Genomic DNA, 23,112 nt, shown 5'->3' with positions numbered 1-23,112 from the left:
AATTGTGGTATATAAAAATTAGGCAAGTTTTTCATTAAAGTGCAATACTTGCAGATTTTGAAAAAGTGACCTTAGTATTCATGAAAGTAGGGGACGAATAAGTGACTTACACTAAATAGTTGTACAGTTAGCTATTGGGCCAGATTTTGATCGCAGTTACATTGGGGTAAACTCTGAGTAACTGAGATCAGAATCGGACTACTGAATGAATTTACTTCCTTAAGACTGCCACTGCTACTCCTGAAAATACCCCTATTATTTTTAATATTTGTTTTAGGCTTCTTAACCAAGGATGACCAAAAAACTACCTGAACATTTGGTGTCAACAAATTTTAAAATAGACTTTATTTTATTATCTCATGTATTAAAGTTACCCAATAATGCTTAAAATGGCTATTATCTGTGTAAATTGTTTCCATCAGTATTGAAAAAGACTCCTTAGTTTGTAATTTTGGTATTTTGTTTAGCAAAACTTGAAAAATCTAACATAACATCTATGATAAACCATAAATACATTCATAATTGAAGATTTAACAGTTCTTTAAATATAAATAATATTGAAAGTGTGAAAAGATGGAAATGAAAGAAAAATCCCAGGAAAGAGCTTTGTGTTACCAAATTGTGGGATATAAAAATAGCTGCCAGAACTCATGAACCATTAGTCTTCGGGGAATGCATATGTTGATGGCTACCACCTTCTTTCTTGACTAACGTCTGTTAACAAAAAATGAGGTATCTTGTTTGTTGTTTACTTTCTGTTGTGACTCCCACAACTGGATATTCCTCTGACATAATGACCTGGTATAATCTTTTTTTACTTTGTCTGAAAGTATGAAAGGGAGAAGTGTATTCTGTTAATCTGTCTGTCTCTTTCCCTCTGACTACTTGTCTGTTTCCCAGAGCAAGGACTTTAGTTTCTGTTGAATTTGTTTTTGCTTTTCAGTTCCATGAAATCATTGTGTGACAAGAAATAGCAAGTTCACGATGTCTGATATCAAATTATGTAAAAGAAAGTTATGCCAATCCCGATAGGTTTCCCATGCACTTATTTGTCTATAACTGCATGTTCGTTCTTCCCTCTTCTGCCAGATGCTTTTTTTTTTTTCCTTTTGGCATGTACATTATATATCAGCAGGTGAAGACAGGATTTGTGATGACAGTGCTTCATGCTGATATGGAAGGAAAGACTCTCTATACTGGGAGCATTATAATAGCTGTCTATCTAAATCCCTCATTACCTGGCACTTGTGCCCGAGGAGAAGGGTCCTCCAATTTGTGGGTAGACAATAGTGCTATCCAAACAAGCCAGAGCGCAATGAGCGAGGGGTAGTTTATTATATGTGTCCTCAAGCCTTGATGATGAGGGCATGATTCATAATTCTTGTCTTTCGGTCTACCACCATTGTGTCTGCGTGCATCCATCTGAGCTAAATTGAAGTTCAGAAATAAAATTAAGCTATTACAGGCATATAAAGTGAGTCTTTGGCCTTGTTGAGTCAAGCGGACTGTTGCATGGGAAAAGGATGAATTAGTATAATGAAGTCCACTTCCCTTCCCGTTTTCTCTCTTTGTGAGGTCTCTAGACCTAGCCAAAAAACTGCTTTCATGGTTCCACTAAACTTCATGTAACTATCTAGTGGACAGAATATAGAAGGCTGATCCATAAGCCCTTTCAGAGGTGCTTTTGTGCAGGCATGTAGACCATTTCCTATTAACATAACCTAAACTTAAAACTATTTTTAAAAAACTAGTTAAAATACTGATGATTCACATTACTAAGATTAATCTTTATTCATAGTTCATTTCAAATTTATATTACAACACAGTGCACGTAGGCATCTATTGCTGTTGTTTTACTTATTCAAAACACTGCAAAATCAAGTTTTTGTTCTCAGCAGCATTTTCTTTCCATCATGATACAATATCTGTATTGTTCTGGAAATGTTGCTGCTGTTTTTTCTGATTTGTTCCCGGAAAGACTGAACAAAACAACCAGCTTTTACACTGGGTTCCAACTGGCAAGAGTACAACTTTAAACAAAAGCCGAGGCTATCTACGAGGCAGTTACCATCTCATGTTAGACTGTAACATTAAATATGTGATCCTACGGCTGTTTAATTCATTTTGGAGTGGGATTTTAAAGCCACAAGAAAAACCCTGGCTTTTATTAAAGCACAAGTGTAACAGTTTTCTTCAGTTCTGCACTTTAAGCAGCATCTAGCAGTAGATCTAGAATTTCTACTAAAAGCCATAGGAGACACACACACATTTTAATTGAGGTTCTCCTTGTCTCTTACAGAAAACCAAGCAAGAGCAAAAGAATCTGATTTGTCAGATACCCTTAGTCCAAGCAAGGAGAAAAGCAGCGACGACACTACAGGTAAATTTGGGTGTAAATTTCTGCAAAATGGCTTTGGTGTTGGTAAGTATGTTAAGGTTTGCTATTAGAATCTAGAACATAAGCTACACTTTATATTTCGCTCAGCCAAATCAAGTGTAATTAAAGAACAACATGAGATATAGTTTTTTGCTACCTTGTAACCAGTTTGGGGTAGGGGGAGAGAGAGGACAGTAAAGGTTTCTCCGGTCTGTTTGTAGAATCTGTTCGTAGAACTTGACTCTAGTCTACCCGCTGTTTTAAAGCAATTTAAATTTTTTGTTTAGATGCCCAAATGGATGAACAAGAGCTAAATGAACCTATTGCTAAAGTATCTCTTTTAAAAGGTAAACAAATTTCCATATTTTTTAACTTTAAGATGTAGTGTGACAGACCCACATTCTGAATAATACATGCGTGTTTTATTCTAGGACTCTCTATTTCTGTCAGATGAATATTTGTAGTTAAGTGAGAAGTGCTCAAGTTTAAATATTTAAATTACTTTATTAAGGAAGTATGTTTGAAAAGAAATCGTGATTCATTCATTTGAAATAAATTAATGTAGCCAACTGTTAGTGTAGAGATAAGTGACATTTTAAATTAGAGTAATCTTTTTTCCCAGTTCACACCAGTACCGTTAAAATAAATCTTCATGTATAACTTAAAGCACGAGTCAAGAAAATAATAGTTTCTCTTTGTGTTCTGTTTCTTGGTTAATAATCCGTGTACCTCTTCTGGTCATTGTTACCCAATAATGCTTAAAATGGCTATTATCTGTGTAAATTGTTTCCATCAGTGATGAAAAAGACTCCTTAGTTTATAATTTGGGTATTATTTATATTTAAAGAACTGTTAAATCTTCAATTATGAATGTATTTATTGTTCATCATAGATGTTATGTTAGATTTTTTCAGGTTTTGCTAAACAAAACAGCCTATGTTGGATATATTAGCTTTGGACATTTAAATTAGAAAATAAAATTCTTCTGCATGAGACCTTCATACTGCAGTCAGACTTAAAAATGTATTTACTGTTTAACTGCAAACTTGCCATGGTCAGCAAATTATTTTTTTCAAATTGATCACATGAAAAATAGTTTAAATACAAGTGATAAAATATTAATATACCATTATATTTAACATGTTGAAAGGTAAACTTTTGCTTCACTTCTGTAATTATAGATTTTTTTTTCTTTTATGGTCAGCAATGACACAGTTCTTATGTTGGGTTACAAATGAAGGGAACACTACTAACTTTTTGTTTGCTCATAAAACCTGGAAATCATACAGAAACCTGAAAGGCTAACATAAGATCTCTTCCTCAACTGTATATGTTTTCCCAGTTTTCCCAGTATATGTTTTCCCAGTTTTTTACTGGAAAAGATGAGAGGTTTTTATATCTGAAGTACTTCAGAGCAATTACAAAATGTTCCGTGAAATAGCTAACCAACAAAAATATAGCTTATATAGCTTATTTTGGCAGATTAGAGTTGGTGAAACAGTTTAAGAACTCAAGTGTTTGAAAAGTCGAGGACATACCAATGAGTTTGGTTTTGTAACTGTAATTAATGCCATTAATGGGAACGTAGAGATATTCACTGACTTCATCTGCCAATAGATAAAATTTAATACTGTCATGTTCCATAAGTGAACATAATTACTTTAATAATTTTAGTAGTAGAATGTGTTGCTTCTTTCGAAGAAAAGCTACATGAATATTACTGGTTGTGAATTTTATCAACATGTGTTGTTGAAGTAGACAAACCTTGACGTACAAAATACTTGTGAATACTTCAGAATGTGTTAGTCTGCAGTTCTTCTTATGCAGGACAGAAAGCCAAGAAATAATTTGCAATATGTCATGTAGTAAAATAGCAAATCCCTGTTCAACCCACATTTCAAATATATATATTTCAACCAGGAACTGATTTCTAATGTTGAAATGTAATTCATTAATCCCTCTGTATTTAATATATTAACTTTTGTCTTAAGGCCTGTGGTTGAAGAATTATAATTCAACTATGTAAATGAGTTCAAGGCTGAAATTTGTAAAACAGGATATCAGACCATGAAAGAATTCACTTATTTAAATATCAGTTTGTCTTGTAAGATATGCATTCTGTACTGTAGGCAAAAAATGCCTTATTACAGAAGTATTACTTTTACCATTCTAAAACAATTTATTTTTTAAGAGCAATTCTGGAAGTCAACATGATTTTAATCATGTTTTTGGTGGGGAAAAAAAAGTAATGGTGGAAAGGAGCTGGAAGACCATCTAGTTCCTTTTCCTATAATATGCAAGTGGGTTCCTATTGATTTATTCATGAATGCTTTAGCTACCCTATATCTGCTTATGTCATGTGAGAAGAGAAGGTTTTGGCTAATCAGATCCCAGCAAAATCAAACATTAGTTCTCTCAAACGGCACTAAAACCTGAGATCCCAAATCAGTCATGTTACTTTACTTAGGCCACTCCTTCAAGCAGGTATAATTATTCACACCTGTGAATTATTGATATGTGCTGTAACATCGTTTCCACAGTTGAAAATCCAAGTAGTCGTCAATACCAAACTTCCAAATTATTTCCAGCAGGAAAGTAATTTTATTTTTTACATTTTAGTATTTTGTCTTGCCATACAAGAGAAATAATACTGCTGTTGCCCCTTCTCCAAAGTCTCCACCCCCTCCCTGCCCCTATTGGACTCCTTCCCCAAATCCCTGCCCCAGCCCCGTCTCTTCCCTACCGCCTCCCCTGAATGCGCCGGTTTCCCGCTCCTCCCCCCTCCCTCTCACAGCTTGTTACGTCGCAAAACAGGTGTTTCGCGATGGCAAGCGCTGGGAGGAGAAGCGGGGATGGCGCGCTCAGGGGAGGAGGCATAGGTGAGCTAGGGCAGGGGGGTGGGGGGGAGCAGCTGGTGGATTAAGAGCACCCACCAATTTTTCCCTGTCAGTGCTCCAGCTCCAGCTCTTTTAAATATCTTCAGCAACAAATCATTAACTTCTATTGTAATAATTTCACACACTGCCTGTAAGCCAGTGATTTTATTCAACAAACTTTTCAGAGTGCTGCATTAGGCATCTCGCGTCCCTCCCTACTAAAGAGGACCTTACATGTTAGAGTAGGACTCAGTTGGCTTAGCTATGCATTAGTAGAGCCATTGGAATACAAAAGTTTTTTTTTGAACTAGAAGCTCTTCCTGGGGCTTCTAGGGAAATGCAGAAGTGTCAGATGGGCAACTAGTGTTTCAGTTTGTTCAATTATTTACTTGAATGTAGAAAACAACTTAGGAAGTTACTGTAATTCATGGAACAAGAGGATGGTGATACATTTAATTCTGCTTCTGTTCCTTCCATGTGTGTTTTCTATCATTAAACTTGTTCAAATTTGTTAATGCTCCTTCTATTTTATACAAGCCGAAGTGTGGAGGAAAAAATCCATAATACTTTTGTGCATTTGCCAGACTGTTTTGTTGATGAGGTAATGTATTTATCAGCCACTAATAGAGGTTTCTTGAACTTTGCCTTTTGAAGACAGGCTAAGTCTGTCAGTGGTTGATAATTTCAAAGAAAAGTTGAAGAATTAAAAATAGGTGTCTGTGTCCAACAAATACAGCACCAGGAAACAATCAAGGCATCTAGCACTGATAGTTCTTATCACCAACTTCCTAATGTTTCTTTAGATTGCAAATGATGTACTCAGTTGTTACTTAATACAGTTGGCATACTCAGTGTTTCAGGAATTTGACAAAAACTTGTGATTTTAATCTAATTTATTTGATTTCAGTTGAACACTGTTTTTCCCCAGAGGGAGGCTCGCTATTGGATAGGGTCCTTCAAGGCCCTGGAAGTGAGCTAGGTGCCTCAAATATGAGAGCTGTGCAAATGTCTGTCTTCATGAAATTTTTTCCACAGATTCTGACTGTTATGGATGCACATGGATATGGGACAATTAAAAGGCAGAGCCTAGCCAGGGTTCTGTGTTTGTGTATGGACACTAAGACCACTTCTGTAAAGGCAACCATATAGGTGGAGTTCTCTTGGTGCCTTTTTTTTTCCTGCCTGCCATCAGATTTGGAAGTGTTGGTCTGATCTGGGTTTTATTTTCCCTGTAACTACTTTCTAGGGCCTTAAAATATATTTGATGGCAGATTCTGACATTGGAAAGATAATTTTAAATTGTGTGGGAAATGTTTCCACAAGTTGTCCCTCACAGACCATCATAAGATATTCCTCAAATGTTTGTGACATGGCTCACGGCCTTAGGAAGAATATCCATGTTCAGACTTCTTGCCTTGAACCAGGTTGGTGGGGGAACAAATGTCTCATGCCTTGGCACAAATTATACTAACTTTTACACAGCAGTTCTAATACTGTCCATGGAGACAAAATAGAAGAAATCCTTGATATTTAAGGAAGTGATTAATTTATTCTTTCAGTGCATTGATACTTTGATATGGGGCACAAACTTTAAGGGTTGGCATATAGAGCCAGCACTGACTTCTGTCCCCGTGGAGTTCTGATTATCTTAGATACATACAACATCGGGCACTTGTCTTGAAGCTATTTTGAATGTTGCCCCTTGCGCCTTTTTCTGGTTTGAGTAAATAGCAAGTTAGCCTGCCTGATATCAACTGAAGACTTTCTAATCTAGTGTAATTTGTCCTCTTCCTCTAGATGTTTTGGAAGTCGGATGCCTTTTAGACTTATGATGGCGATTTATACTTCCTTTTGGATTTGCTCATATATGAATGGTTAAGGGAATGTTTTGGGGAAAACTACTTATTTCTCACTTTTCAGAATGCTCATCCTTGCCACTCTCCAAGAGATGTCTATATAAACTAGAAAATTTGATGCCCTTTCTTTCCCTATCACACTTTACTTTGTGTCAGTGTCTGCTTTTGGGAGGGGGGTTTGTCCTATTTTTATCTTTGCCTTATTACTTCTGTTATAGGTCACAACTATTTGTGAGGTCAAGAAATATTGTTTTGATGAAGAACTTAAGTCTAGATAAATATTCTAAAATATTTTGTTTTTCCTTTCACTTTCTTCCCACGTGAAAGATTAACTCTTAAAGATTGAAGTGGTTTACCACTAAGCAGTCTTCAAATACTGTTTATAACTCTCATATCACTGATAAGTTTACATGAATTCCTTCTACAAATCTTTGTGTGGCAATTAGAGGGAAAATCGTACAATATTTATTTTGGGATGATCGTACTCTAGTCCCATTTAGACTTAAGAAAATATTGTGTGCTATTCTAGATGTGGAAATATACATTCCATAAAATTTTAATGGAAACCCTTAATTAAAGCTCGAATGGTCAAAACATTAAGCCCAGCCTTTTAGAATTGCACTCAAAATTCCCACAAGCAAGGGAAAGAGCAAGTAGATTGTGTGTTTCAATTCTGATTAAAGTTGTTCTGAAGAACAATTTGCAAAATTATACATTTACAAACTAATTGCCACACAGTTGAGTAATCATTGATTACTATGTAGAGCTGGTTGATAACTTTTTGATAAAATTTTCTTTGTTGGAAATATTGATTCATAAAAACTGGAACTCTTTGAGATGTACTGGGCTCGAGGAAACTATGTCAAGAGAGGTTTCTCAGGTTTCTGATGGAATTTCTGGTCAAAATAAGAGCAACTGACCCCCTGAAGAGCCTGGTGACTATGGCAGTCATTTGGAATGCAGGAGAGTCAGGCTGAAGTTCTTGTTCTACCTGATTCGGAGCAGGTACTTGAACCCAGGTGTCCGACATTCCAGGTGAGTGCCCCTAGTCACTGGGCTGTAGAGTCAATTTCTCTCTCTCTCTCTCTTTCTCTGACCCAATTAATATTTATGTATGCAAAGTGGAATAGCTCAAACAGGAAAGAGATCTGAGTTCAAGCCTCTGCTCAGAATCAATCTGTCCTGTTTGAGCTGTTCCATTTTGTATAAATAAATATTCGTTTGGTCCGAGGAGGGTGGGGAAGAGGAAGAAAACCCACAAGTATGGCTATTGCCTTCTCCCACTCTGTGGGCCTGTGTGATAACTTGAATAGTTTTCCAGCTCCTAAGGAACAGTGTAACTGTTAAAATGGAATCTTCAATTGATGGTAGAGAAGCTGTCCACCAGAGATCTTAGCTGAGATTTCTACTCTATCTATGGAGTAGGGGCACTACTTCTTTACCATACTGACTTGAACACAACTTGTTTCCAGTACATGAATGAAAAGGTTGACAACCTCATTAGGCAGGACAAAATGTCCAAGTACATAAGCATTTATCTCTGGGAGACTGAGAACAATACCTCTATAATAAAGAGAAACTGTGGTTAGAAACTCCGGTAGACCATAGAAGAAAATGTTTTGTTCCATTTTTTCAGTATTCCCTTTTTGTCCTTTTTTATAATTCCACTCTGTAAAAATCTAAACGTTAAAAGTGTGTTGTTGTTGTTTTTTTTAAAAAGCTGGAATCATTACTTCCCTATCCACAAGGCAATTGCTGTGGAAATTAATTGTAGGGCTTAATTTTTATATCCTTGTAATGATCAAAAAGCTATTCTCTTACATTTCTCATCTCTGCTGGAGATGTTGTAATGGAGACCTTACCTATATTTTGAGGATATAATAAGACGCAAAATTGTGGACACAAGCAACATGAAATATATATTAATATTCAGTTTGACAAAAATCCAATTTGTTATATTTTAGGGGAGACACCTGCAACAGTGGTCAGCCACAAAGAAAGATCCATGTTCAGGATGTTAACTACCACAGCATGGAAATGTATAACGCTACTTTGGCGTTCAAGGGGAAAATCCATTAATATGTGGTTAAAGAAATTGCAAGAGGTCCAAGACATGGAGTTTATTACTGCACGAATAAGACAAGCACAAGATATTTTTCTGGAGAGATGTGATATGATAAGTACTTTGTGGTGGTATGGTGAAATAACTAGCTTAGAATAAGAATAAGAAAAATAATCATTTGAGACAAGCAACTAACTAGAACAGTTATTTCCTTGATCTAATATATAGCTAAATAAATAAACAAGTATAAACAAAATATAACAAAAGTAAACTTAATACTGAACAATCAGTAGTAGTTTGTCTGAACTCTCCAGCAAAAGTATCTCTGGGTCTTGACTGGGGTTTTTCTTCTGCCCAATATAAATTAATTTTAGTTCTGTATGGATTTTGGGATTGTCAGTTTATTAACCATAAGCTATGTAATACATGCTTCTTTTGTTTCTCATGTCTGATAGCTGGACTGTTGTGTTCTTCCTATTTTTCTGCAACCAGACAATTGACTTGAATTCCTTGAAGTTTCTACCTTCCATTGATGTAATATGTGTAGTTTGAATTTATTGTCTGCTTCCCTATAAGGGCCTGATTTCACAAACCCTTATGTGAATAACACTTATGTGAGAAATGTTAAATGCATAAGAGTTTCAAAGATCACATCTTAATATTACAAATTCCTTGGAGCTAGAACTGTCTCTTTCTCCTGTAGTCTACCAAGTCATACTACTGGTACTCCATTATTAATAGACTATGGGAATGATATGCTGTTATTAGTTAAGGTTTTTACACATTTGTTTATATGTTTCTCTTTTTTCTGCTACTTGAGCATTCAGTAATTTTAAGTTGAAAAAGTATTTTGTATTTATTTCAGACGAATATGAATATTTCTAGTCCATTGGCACAGATGATTTCTTTTTATTCCCTGAGGTCTTTTATTTGTGCAATTTTATAAATAATACAAAAACTTTGAGATGGGGAAGAACAGATTTGACAAGTTTTATGTATTCATATGTATTTTATGTAAGCATAATTCATATGCTTACCATTATTTGAGCTAAAAATACATCCTTAGACATGATCTCAGATTAAAGGAACTTTTAATATTTTCAAAGTAATATCACAGTGAAGCAAGTTTTTAGGCCAAAACTTGGCTTGACTTTCAGTTGGACCGAACATCTGCTTTTCCTGTTGACTTCAAATGGCTTGCTCAGCGCTTCTGTAAAATCAGGGTGCTTTCATGTAGGTGCCTACCTTGAGACACCTAAGTTCAGAAATGTTAGCCCAAGTATGGCATTATAAATCATGTTGTGTTTTATATACTTCCATCATTGCTGAAATGACATACTGAATTCTTTCTGCTAGCAACTTGTGAAGTTGACTTTCAAAGAAACGGTGCACATTCTTTATACTTTATAAATTACGTTACATGCACAAAAAGAACATTTAAAATGAAATATCAGCATCATTAAGGCTTCTTGAATATAATCCTGAGATATGCCAATTCTATGCAATATTTAAAAAAAAAGGTTTAAATTTCACTAAGTGTTATGTAAACTGGGATTCCTTGTATATGTTATGTTTTTTTGCATGTTGGATTTAACTACGATTGTTTTACTTTCATTTCCCTCAAGATTAAAACAAACTGCTAAATAGATTAATGTTTTTTGCTAACTTCTACCTAACCCAGTGATAACTATTGTGGCTAATATTGCATGATTGAAGCTAAAAACATTGCCTGTCTTTATGTGGCAGTACAAATAAAGTTGCTATGCAAACTTATGCTTTAAAATAAAAATGTTCTTTTATCAGATGAATTACAGGGTGCACAATCAGAAACAGAGACTAAACAAGAAATTCAGCAGCTGCACAAGGAGCTGATTGAAGCCCAAGAGCTAGCTAGAACAAGTAAACAAAAATGCTTCGAACTTCAAGGTGAGACAGAGATATAAAAAGATTTGAATGACTGTCCTGTAGAATCAAATTTAAGTGCAAATCTGAGTAATTGTCCTTAAGTAAATATATCAGTTAATCTTAAAAGGGGCTGCTTAAACCAATTTTGTCTAATACAGTAAATATTTTGTTTTACTGCCCATATGTAGAAAAAGGTATCTTTAACCTGCCAGTGTCTCTAGCTTATAAGTAATCTTTTATGCAAAACCTAAATTTTGGGCCTAAATTGATGTGACAGTCTCCTTTTAGCAGTACCACACCTTTAAGTGAGTTAATGAAATGCAAAATTTATTTATCTGTATGTATTCTTTGATTCATCTATTTTAATTGGATAATAAAGGTAGTTAAATGAGTTCAGTGATAGCTAGATCATTTTTTAGACTCCCCATCCATACATCCTGTTACAATCGTATCAGTGCAAATAGCAAAAGTGTTGGTTTACTTTTGCAGAAAACTATGTAATGTAGTTCAAACTCATTGTAGTCAACATTCTTTTGGGAAATCTCTACAAATTTCTTTCTATATGCTTTCCACTCGCACACAGTACAGTTGCATTTCCAAGACAAAATGACTGGCAATATTAATTGTTTACAACCTAAGATTAATTATACTACTACCAAAAATCATTTAAAAGTATTAACTTTTTATTAAACTACTTACATATGCATTAGCTTTGATTTGTTGAAATCTGATTATTTTAATCTTTCAAACTTCATTTTTGGGGAAATAATTTGACTTTGAGATTAACTTTTAAATTATTAAACTATACAGCTGAACATTTTTTTAAAATTTTGAACTAATTACAACTTTAGGCACATTTCCACTTTCATTTATAGCACTACTGGAAGAAGAGAGAAAAGCATACCGGCTGCAGGTTGAGGAGTCCACCAAGCAAATACAGTTTCTGCAAGGTATGAAATAATTGATTTTTCTCTTTACTCTTTATACGTCAGGTATAAAAGAAAATACTTCTGTCACTTTTGGTGGCATCGGGTAACTTTTATAAAAGGAAATAATTATCTATGAATCTTAGTCTAATTTCTCTTGAGTGCAGTTGAGAGTTGAACTGTGTCAATTTATGCTTCTCAGTGATTCGTACACTACTGATTCACTGTATTTTCTAGGTTTTAGCAGGAAATAATCTCTAGTGTGCATTTTTTCTCTTTCCCTTTCACCTTTAGATTCTCCAAAAAGGCCTGCTGTGCTACCTTACATTTGTCTTTTGACAGGCATTCTGAACTTGACAGGCATGCTTAATTCTTACAGTGATTTAGGTTTTATGCCCTGGTCAGCTTCTTCCCTTATTGGTAGAACTTCCCTAAATAAGTTCTTCTTCTGTCCATTCCAAAGCAACTTCCAAATTCAAAATCTGAAATAATAAAAATTTTAGTGAAACCACTGCCTATACTTTTATGAAGGAATGGCATTGCATTACTGGCTGTTTCCACCTGAGGTAAATAAGCAAACCGTGAGTTTTCCAGCCCAAAACAGATAAAGCAAAATGGAATCCAATGCTTACATCATTTTTACATTCAAACTTGTAGATCTGGAAGCGACCATCACCAAGCTAAGGAAGAACAACTTCTAATGAGAATAAAAATAGCTACAGCAAATGAGTTTACAGGTGATAATTTCAGTAATATACCACTCGCACTGAAAAGTATATAGAGTACCGCATATGCCTTCCGGCTAAACATATTTAGGCCTTTCCCAGGATAATGCCCTCCTGCAGAAAAATCTGAGGAATAATCTGATTGAGCTGGCTGCTCTGTTAACAGCCTAGCCAAAAACTGTCTTCAACCAACCAACCAACCAAAGCAGTAGCAAAAGTGGGAAATGTGATTCTGGAGGAGGAGGAGAAATCTCAACAAGGATCCCCTCAAATTGTTTCTTTGCTATTCTTTTGTAGAGTGGGAGCCATTGGCAAAAAATAAGCCTCAGAGCCTGCCCACAAACCTGGCAGACCCACACTGAGGCTGTGGGCCTCTGCTCTAACTCTTTTCTTCTGCTAGCTCCTTAGCTCCTTGCCGGTTATGCTTTACAGTGAACTCTCTCTGGTTTCACTGTTCCCAAGGACTCCTGGAACAGGGGTGGCCAACCTGATCCTGAGAAGGAGCGAGAATTTACTAATGTACATTGCCAAAGAGCCACAGTAATATGTCAGCAGCCCCCCATCAGCTCCCCCACCCCACTCCCAGTGCCTCCCAGCCACCAGCAGCCCCACCGATCAGTGCCTCCATCTCCCTCCCCGCATCTCCTGATCAGCTGTTTTGTGGAATGCAGGAGGCTCTTGGGGAGGAGAGAGGGCAGTGCAGGCTTAGGGGAGGGGGCAGAGCCTTTGGCAGAGCCTGGGGTTGACCAGTGAGAACTCGCTGGCACATTGGAAAGTTGGCGCCTGTAGCTCCAGCCGCGGAGTTGGTGCCTGTACGAGGAGTCGCATAACTTCTGAAGAGCCGCATGTGGCTCCGGAGCCACAGGTTGGCTACCCCTGTCCTGGAAGATGTTCTAGTATATTTTCTAGAAGATCTGCATGGGGTTAGGAAAGTGGACAGTGGTCAGACTCATCACACCTCTGGCGCACCACTCTTCCTTGACCCACATCTGTGATGTCTGGAGAAGAGTGGGGGATGGGAAGGGGTAGTGCCACAGAAGCAGCTGAATCCCTACCTCCACAAGAGTAGTGCTCCCTCCATTCATGGATGGGAAGAGTAGGGAGACTGTAAGGGCCCATGTAATTAGTCATTGTATAATCAAAGGGTTCAGATCAGATGAGGTAATGGCTTTTGTCTGTTGCCTAAATAAAAAAAGGTGTCATGGAAACTTCATTTGATAGCTCTCCAAATTACACCCAGTGTTTCAGAAACCATTCTAACACTGCCTGGCAGCTATTGTTACAATGAAGATTACCCTACAGCATGACCATATTTTTCAAATGCTAATAGCTTCCTGAAAAAATATTCTCTGGATATGAATCTTCCCATGTTTGACCCCAGCCCAAAGGATTCTGAGATCTTTTTATTCATTAATAACTGAGACTGCACTAAAATTCAAAATTTTTCAAGAAAATATTCCTTACTGAAGGAATATTTATTGGTCCTTTGCCAGGTTTGATGAGGGAATAAAAATTAAAAAGTTATGCTAAATTTATCAAAAAGGCTTTCATGGAAACCAGAGAGAGATCCCAGAATAGCCAATAGCCTGGTGGTCGGGGCATTCACCTGGGACGTGGAAGACCCTGTTTGAGTCCCTACTCCACTGAATATTTTTAGAGTGGAACAGCTCCAACAGGAGAGATTGGGAGAGACCCACCCTAGAATAACGAATAGCCTGATAGTTAGGGATGTAGACAATGGTAGAGCAGGGACTTGAACCCAGATCTCACAGATCACCGGTGAGTACCCTAGCCACTGGGATATTGGCTATTCTGGTGTTGGAGAAGGGCTCTCTCTTACTTATTCTTTCTTTGACCAGAAATAGTGACAGGTTTCAGAGTAACAGCCGTGTTAGTCTGTATTCGTAAAAAGAAAAGGAGTACTTGTGGCACCTTAGAGACTAACCAGTTTATTTGAGCATGAGCTTTCGTGAGCTACAGCTCACTTCATCGGATGCATAGCATATCGTGGAAACTGCAGAAGACATTATATACACACAGAGACCATGAAACAAAACTTCCTCCCACCCCACTCCCCCGCTGGCAACAGCTTATCTAAAGTGATCATCAAGTAGAGCCATTTCCAGCACAAATCCAGGTTTCTCACCCTTCCCCCCCCCCCCCCCCCCCACACACACACATACAAACTCACTCTCCTGCTGGCAACAGCCCATCCCCCTTTGAAACCCCTCTTTATAATGCGCATGATAATCAAGGTGGGTCACCTCCAGCACTAATCCAGGTTTTCTCACCCCCCCCCTTTTTTTCTCTCTCACAAATCTTGGGAGAAAGGCCAGTCCTTGCCTACAGACAGCCCCCCAACCTGAAGCGAATACTCACCAACAACCACATACCACACAACAGAACCACTAGCCCAGGAACCTATCCTTGCAACAAAGCCCGTTGCCAACTGTGCCCACATATCTATTCAGGGGACACCATCACAGGGCCTAACAACATCAGCCACACTATCAGAGGCTCGTTCACCTGCACATCCACCAATGTGATATATGCCATCATGTGCCAGCAATGCCCCTCTGCCATGTACATTGGTCAAACTGGACAGTCTCTACGTAAAAGAATAAATGGACACAAATCAGATGTCAAGAATTATAACATTCATAAACCAGTCGGAGAACATTTCAATCTCTCTGGTCACGCAATCACAGACATGAGGGTCGCTATCTTAAAGCAAAAAAACTTCAAATCCAGACTCCAGCGAGAAACTGCTGAATTGGAATTCATTTGCAAATTGGATACTATTAATTTGGGCTTGAATAGAGACTGGGAGTGGCTAAGTCATTATGCAAGGTAGCCTGTCTCCCCTTGTTTTTTTTCCTGCAAAACCCCCCCCAAGACGTTTTGGTTAAACTTGGATTATTGCTGTGCACATTGTAAGATGAGCTGTTGCCAGCAGGAGAATGAGTTTGTGTGTGTGGTTTTTGGAGGGGGGGGTGTGGGAAAAAGGGGGGGGGTGAGAAAACCTGGATTAGTGCTGGAGGTGACCCACCTTGATTATCATGCGCATTATAAAGAGGGGTTTCAAAGGGGGATGGGCTGTTGCCAGCAGGAGAGTGAGTTTGTATGTGTGTGGGGGGGGGTAGGGGGGGGGGGGAAGGGTGAGAAAACCTGGATTTGTGCTGGAAATGGCTCTACTTGATGATCACTTTAGATAAGCTGTTGCCAGCGGGGGAGTGGGGTGGGAGGAAGTTTTGTTTCATGGTCTCTGTGTGTATATAATGTCTTCTGCAGTTTCCACGATATGCTATGCATCCGATGAAGTGAGCTGTAGCTCACGAAAGCTCATGCTCAAATAAACTGGTTAGTCTCTAAGGTGCCACAAGTACTCCTTTTCTTTTGACCAGAAAATCCATCCTGGACCGGAGAAACCATTCCCATCCAAAATTTAATCCCAACTGTGAAGTTAAATCTGGAACTGAGTTGCTAGAGGTGTCATCATTAATCTACTTAGAGTATAGTTAAGGGAGGAGTTTTTTCCCTGTAGGTTTTCTTCAAATGTAATAAATAAACCTTAGAAAAATCTATACTTGCATACGTTATTTTCCAGCCCAGCTGCATAGGTTGCAGGAAGATATTGAGAATCTTCGTGAGGAAAAGGAGAATGAAATTTCAAGCGCTCGAAATGAATTGTTACGTGCTCAAGATGAGATTTTGCTCCTTCAACAAGGGGCAGAAAAGGCTGCATCAGAACGAGAAACTGATATTGCTGCTTTGCAAGAAGAGCTGCAGGAGGTGCGGGCTGAACTTGAACGCTGGCGGAAAGAAGCCTCCGAATACGAAAAAGAAATTGTCAGTCTTCAAGCCAGTTTCCAGCTGCGATGTCAGCAGTGTGAGGATCAGCAGAGAGAGGAAGCTACTCGTTTACAAGGTAAGAAAGTCATGACTCATCCTGATGGGAACTGTCACAATCACTTTGTGATGTCTGAGTGGCAGATATTTAGAATTAAATTACTCAGGTCATTATTATTGTGTATTTTCTTTACTATCAAAATCCATAGTGTAAACAAATTTGAAATTTAACTAGAAACTTCGCATGAATACACTACATAATAATTCTACACTGCTTTCTGTCACTTAAATAGGAATTTAAATTTTGTCTAATTGTTCCTATAAGATATTCGTTATAAACGTAGCTATGCTTTTCATTGAAATAAGAGTATTGTGGCACTAGCTGAAACGCATGGCAAAGTCCACATATTATAGGAATATACATTACTACAGGAGTTGCAAAGTGTTCAGCAAACCTCTGTAGCTATAATCTTCTAGACATTTGGCTAAGAGGCCTGGAGGATCCACTGGCTTCCAGTTCACTTCTGCTGCCAGTTCAAGAAATTGATCCTTTCAGTGCAGTCTATCAGCTGTCAAGACTATTGCACTCATATTGGGCAATACAGGTTGCAAACCATGATCACGTGAGAGCAGGCAACAAGGCATTTCTCAGAGGAGGGAATCCAGCTAGGGAATAAATTCCCAGGAGAGAGAAAACTAATCTGGAGTCTGGCACATTTAGGTCACACTTCAAGATCTACCTCTTTCACAAAAACTTTACCACAATAACAAGAGTGACACAACTACTTCTCCCAACCAATCTCTCTCACTACAAGAGGATCTTATTTTTTCCTTGATCAAAGGAAGAGCCATAGACTCCAGAAGTTCACTAGGGATCTTGTTGCGCCAATCTGCTAACCTGCGATGTGCTCAGATACTACAATGATGGGCACCAATACAAAAACTATATAGATGATGAATGGAACTGCACCCTACAGTACTGCACTCCAGTATCACCCTCCAGTGTCAGCCCCAATTCTGGTGTGTATCTTGAACCTATGTTAGAGGAAAGAGTGATACAAACTTTCCATACTGACATCTGCATTAAGAAGTTCAAGGAGCTCAGGATACGGATTACAATATACAGTAAGAGCAGTATAAATAATACTTGTACTGAAATTTCTTCAGTGGTATGTAGATGGAAGTTGGGACATACCCAAGATTTAGAATTCTGCATTAATTACTCTTTGTGAAGGTCTCTGAGGTATGTCTACACTGCAGTTAAAAACCTATGACTGGCCCATGCCAGCTGACTCCGGCTCGAGCTGCGAGGTTGTTTAATTGCAGTGTAGATGTCCAGGCTTGGGCTGGAGCCTGGGTTCTAGGACCCTGTGAGGTGGGAGGGTCCCAGAGCTCAGGCTGCAGCCTCAACCAGAAAGTCTGCACTGCAATTCAACAGCTCCAAAGCCCAAGTCAGCTGGCATGGGCCAGCCATGGGTGCCTAATTGCAGTATAGACATACCTTAAGAGAGCTTTGCCTAATCCAGTCTCTTGTCACTGCATCCCGAAGACTCTTTCTCTACTAGTTGCATTGGTTGCTGATTTTCACAGATGTGATTTCAAGCTTCTAATGTTTGCTTTGTATGCTTTGTTACGTGGCTCTGACATGTATGGCAACTAGTAACTTCTCATTCTCCTGAACTCTACTAGTGCTAATAATTTTGTAGTTAGATGTCAGTGGCTGGAAAAGCAGATGCTTCAAATAAACTTTTCCATAACTTTTTCAGTTTTCAAATTCTAGTAATAGACATCTAAAGACTTTTTTTGGTAATTGTCTTGAATTTTTATAAGAAACAGCAGCACTAAGAAATAGTGGCTAAGTGGCAGTTCTGCAGAAAAGGACTTGGGAATTACAGTGGATGAGAAGCTGGATATGAGTCAACAGTGCACCCTTGTTGCCAAGAAGGCTAACGGCATATTGGGCTGCATTAGTAGGAGCATTGCCAGCAGATCGAGGGAAGTGATTATTCCCCTCTATTTGGCACTGGTTAGGTCACATCTGGAGAATTGCGTCCAGTTTTAGGCCCCCCACTATAGAAAGGATGTGGACAAATTGAAGAGAGTCCAGTAGAGGGCAATGAAAATGATTAGGGGACTGGGGCACATGACTTATGAGGAGAGGCTGAGGGAACTGGGTTTATTTAGTCTGCAGAAGAAAAGAGAGGGGGGATTTGAGAGCAGCCTTCAACTACCTGAAGGGGGCGGGGGTCCAAAGAGGATGGAGGTAGGCTGTTCTCAGTAGTGGCAGATGACAGAATAAGGAGCAATGGTCTCAAGTTGCAATGCAGGAGGTCTAGGTTGCATATTAGGAAACACTATTTCACTAGGAGGGTGGTGAAGCACTGGAATGGGTTACCTAGGGAGGTGGTGGAATCTCCATCCTTAGAGGTCTTTAAGGCTAGGCTTGACAAAGCCCTGGCTGGGATGATTTAGTTGGGGCTGGTCCTGCTTTGAGCAGGGGATTGGACTAGATGACCTCCTGAGGTCTCTTCCAACCCTAATCTTCTGTGATTTTAATCTAAGTGTTTAAGTGTCTCAAACTATTAATAATGTTGGCTTATAGTTTGATATACGATATATACTAGTTCTGTGCCACAAAAACATTGTATAACATAATCAACTTGACAAGTTAGTTTTTACAAGTCCTCTCAGATTTTTCCTTGTTACTTTTTCAGGGCACATGAAACATTATTTCTTTGACTATTTTACTCAGAGTAACTTCACATTGTTTACAGGTGAACTTGAAAAGTTGAGAAAGGAGTGGAGTGATCTAGAAGCTGTATGCCTCTCCTTAAAGAATGAGAATACTTTGCTTGCATCTGAACTTCAGCGACAAGAGAAGGAGCTTCATAGGTAAGAGCTACTGACTCTAAAGGTTATGTTGGAGACCCCAGGGTATGGCCACTAGTTAAGTTGAGGGGATGGAAGGCCAATAAGGGTCGAGGAAGTCTCCCTGCTGAAGGCCTAAGGGCTTCTTCTCAACCCCCCTTAATAGAATTCAGGCCTGGCTGGTTTGAGTAAGCTCTTTTGCTCTTAAAACAATGTTGCAGCCGCAGATAATGCCTTATAGTGTAAGGTTTGCTGACGCCAAGTTAAAGATAATAGGAGAGAGACAGCTACAAAGCCAGACAGAATGTGCTGGTTATTTAAGTTGCTAGGAATGCTTGTTAGAGGTTGCAGGAAATAAACATTGTTGTAACCCATATAAGGAAGGCAGAGTATTTGTGCAAAGTTTTAATTGGCTGATGTGTAGTGCAGTAGCATTAAGGAATATAAAAGTGTGTGTAATGACCTACTCTGGTGTGCAGGATTTGAGATTCTATTCTCCCTGTACCTTGTTTGCAGCTGCAGATAAACTTTTCTACTTCTCCACCCCATTGTGATTATTGAGTGACGCACACCGGGTAACGAACCCCTGCTGTTGTTTTGCCTTTCGGCACTGGGTGCCGGCAACAGTTACAAATGGCCTTAGCTCAAAAGGTTTCTATAACAGCTAAAAAGGACTTTAAAAGTTAGGGGCCAATTATGTTTTTTGTTTTGTTTTTTAAATAGCATGTACACAAGAGAACTGGAGTGTATATTATGCATTTTATTAACTTTTGATTTACAGATCGTTTTGGTCAAAGAACAGTTCACGTTTACAATTAGTTACATTTACACATTTTGTGCTCCATTTTTTAAATATTTGTATATTACTAATGAACATAGAATATGTTTCAGATGACCCATCCTATTTTAATTAAATTTTGCCACTTTAATAGGGACTTGGGAATATGCATTCTGATGTCGGTTAAACTTAGTAAAAGTTGTCTTCCTTTACTGCCCGAAAGAAAAAAAAATGTATAAAAACTTGGATTAGAAAATGCTTAACATTTGGAGCTTGCAAATAACATTGAGATAGGATTACAGGATCCTCTATTCCAGGGGTCGCAACCTTTGGCACCCGGCCTGTCAGAATAAAGCCACTGGCGGGCCGGGCCGGTTTATTTATCTCGAGCGTCCGCAGGCACAGAGCCCTGCAACTCTCACTGGCCACGGTTCGCCGTTCCCGGCCAATGGGAGCTGCAGGAAGCGGCTTGGGCCGAGGGACTTGCTAGCCACTGCTTCCCACAGCTCCTGTTGGCCGGGAACGACAAACCGCGGCCACTGGGAACTGTAGGGCTCCGTGCCTGTGGACGCTCTAGATAAACAAATGGGCCCGGCCTGCCAGTGGCTTTACCCTGATGGGCCGGGTGCCAAAGGTTGCCAACCCGTGTTCTATTCTGTCACATCACTAATGTTCATGGTTAAGGCTACGATTTTGTCACAGAGGTTACAGAAGTCACAGAATCCATGACTTTCAAAGACCTCTGTGACTTCAGCCCCGACAGCTGGGAGCTGCAGGGTCCCGCCACCTCCTGCAGCGGCAGAGAGCTGTGAAGTACTCCCACCACCTGAGGCAGTGGGCCCCCAAGCTCCCAGCCACCCCAGGCAGGGGCGGTACCCCGCAGCTCCTGGCTGCTGTGGGGGATGGAGACTTCCCCAACCACCACGGGGGCGGGCAGGGGGACCCTCTCAGCTCCCCACTCTGGCGGCGGCAGAGGGATTCCTGCAGCTCCCTGCTGCTGGGAAGAGGGCAGGGGGACCCGGGAGCTCTCAGCCTCCATGGGTGGTGGGGGCCCCTGGGCTCCCAGCCGCCCCACAGCTGCCCAGTCCTTTCCCATTTTATCATGGATATTTTTAGTAAAAGTCAGGGACAGGTCACGGGATTCCATGAATTTTTCTTCATTGCCCGTGACTTGTCTGTGACTTTTACTAAAAATATCCATGACAAAATCTTAGCCTTAGTTATGGTAGACTTCACTGAAGCGATACTGTGTTGTAAGATGTATTTCATTTACCATGTTATGGCAGTTAATAAAGGTAAATCTCCCATTCTTACAACAAGTATATACTTCACAATGAAATAATAATAAAGTGTGTGTGACTTTATTTAGATTATTGGATTATTTAGAATATGTTTTGATCTTTTTGTTCCTTCATTCTTGAGTCATTTTACCTTACTGCTAAAGAATGCCTAAAACATCCAACTTACACAGTAGTAATTTGTCCGTTTTATCCCCTCTTCCTCCATTATCCCTTTTGTCTTCACTTTTGGAATCTTGTGTCTTGATTATTCATCTAGAGTATAGTACTGAGACATTAACCTGTTTTTCTTCAAGTAGTATCCACATCGGTGCCCCGCTTCAGGTGCCCATGCACCTCTTGAGTCCTTGATTGGAAACGGTCCATTAGCAGTGTCTGTTTGACCTGCCCATGTGCATTGTGCTTCCTCATACTGGACACCAAGGCTGTATAGGGGTGTGTGGGTGAACCACCTTCAGTTCCTTCTCAACCACCTCAGCCTGAGACTGAGCCTTAGTATGTCCACTTTGAGCATGTCTCAGCTGTTCTGTTTTTCTAGAGTTGTTTGTTAAGATTAGTTAGTTGTTAGTAATAGTTATAGTTAAAGAAAAAGTGTAAGAGGATTGTTTTACTCCTCTTTCTTCTCTGAGACACTGCTAGGAAAAATAAGTCTATATATGGCTCAGTGGGTTTCAAACACTGCCTCTCCTGCCAAGAGGCTATACCTGTGAGCAACTGCCCCTCTAAGTGAGTCCATTGCTTTGGGCAGTCTCACATCTCCCAGAAGAGCAACTTCTGCTTTGGCCCTCAAGTCCAGGGCAAGGAAGAAGAGGGAGATTAAATTCAGATTGCTGATGATGGAATGCTCCCTTTGACCAGTTTCTGAGTTGGGTCAGGAGACTCCTCCCTCACCCATAAATCTGCTCTGAACAGATCCAGTGTCCCTTCAACCTCGGCGCAGGCTTCCCCGAAGAAGTGGAAGACTTTGGAGGCTTGAGGGAAGCCTTCCAAAAAAGAGAAATGTGGACTCTCATCTTAAGGAACCAGCTCAAAAAAAAACACCCCAGGTCCCTTGTGACATCTACAGCCTCCAAAGCTTAGACCTCTCGACTTGATACCATTCAGTCAAAGGACTCCTCCCTCAATACCGGTGGGGCTGGAAAGTCCTGGAGCTCAAAGGAGAGGGACATCCGTGGTACCCTCTACCAGGGATGAGGAGGGCAAGCATGGGCACTCTGGACTGGCACCATCAAGCATAGCCCCACCGTTGATACCTATGCATTCAGCACTCTTGGTACCAAGCAAGCAATGGCACCAAGGCATCATTGGCATCTACATTGGTACGCCCACCATCAGTGTGATATTGTCCTCGGCTACTGCATTGCCACCGAACCCCTACTCAATACCTCAGAAGTTTAGATACACAAAGGACCTTTCCGTAATGGATGAACCAGAGTCCCTGTTTCTCATGGGAATTGAGCACCTCTCGGTACCAAGACCCTGATCTCTGGACCACCATCCTCCACTACCGCATAACTTTCCACCATTTTCTGCCGGTGCCCCTCCATTGGATAATAGTGAGGAGGATGAAGGAGACTTCCAGGTGGTCTCTT

General features: G+C 39.6%; 1 protein-coding gene across 32 annotated transcripts in view; it reads left to right on the top strand.

Annotated features, from left to right (window-relative positions):
- The window catches only part of LOC102929319 (sarcolemma associated protein), a 165,186-nt gene that overhangs the window by 126,304 nt on the left and 15,770 nt on the right, over positions 1-23,112 (top strand). For 22 of the 32 annotated variants that reach the window (XM_037905697.2, XM_043550386.1, XM_037905704.2 and 19 more), the window contains 6 exons: positions 2,300-2,380; positions 2,665-2,724; positions 10,975-11,097; positions 11,952-12,026; positions 16,335-16,655; positions 19,351-19,468. In XM_037905697.2, the coding sequence (XP_037761625.1) occupies positions 2,300-2,380; positions 2,665-2,724; positions 10,975-11,097; positions 11,952-12,026; positions 16,335-16,655; positions 19,351-19,468 (778 nt within the window). The remainder of the gene's footprint in view (positions 1-2,299; positions 2,381-2,664; positions 2,725-10,974; positions 11,098-11,951; positions 12,027-16,334; positions 16,656-19,350; positions 19,469-23,112) is intronic. The other 10 variants (XM_043550390.1, XM_037905708.2, XM_037905699.2 and 7 more) reach the window with 1 other exon arrangement.

Source organism: Chelonia mydas, chromosome 7 (genome assembly GCF_015237465.2).
Source record: "Chelonia mydas isolate rCheMyd1 chromosome 7, rCheMyd1.pri.v2, whole genome shotgun sequence".
Lineage (NCBI taxonomy): Eukaryota > Metazoa > Chordata > Testudines > Cheloniidae > Chelonia > Chelonia mydas.
This window is presented reverse-complemented; position numbering and strand designations above follow the sequence as displayed.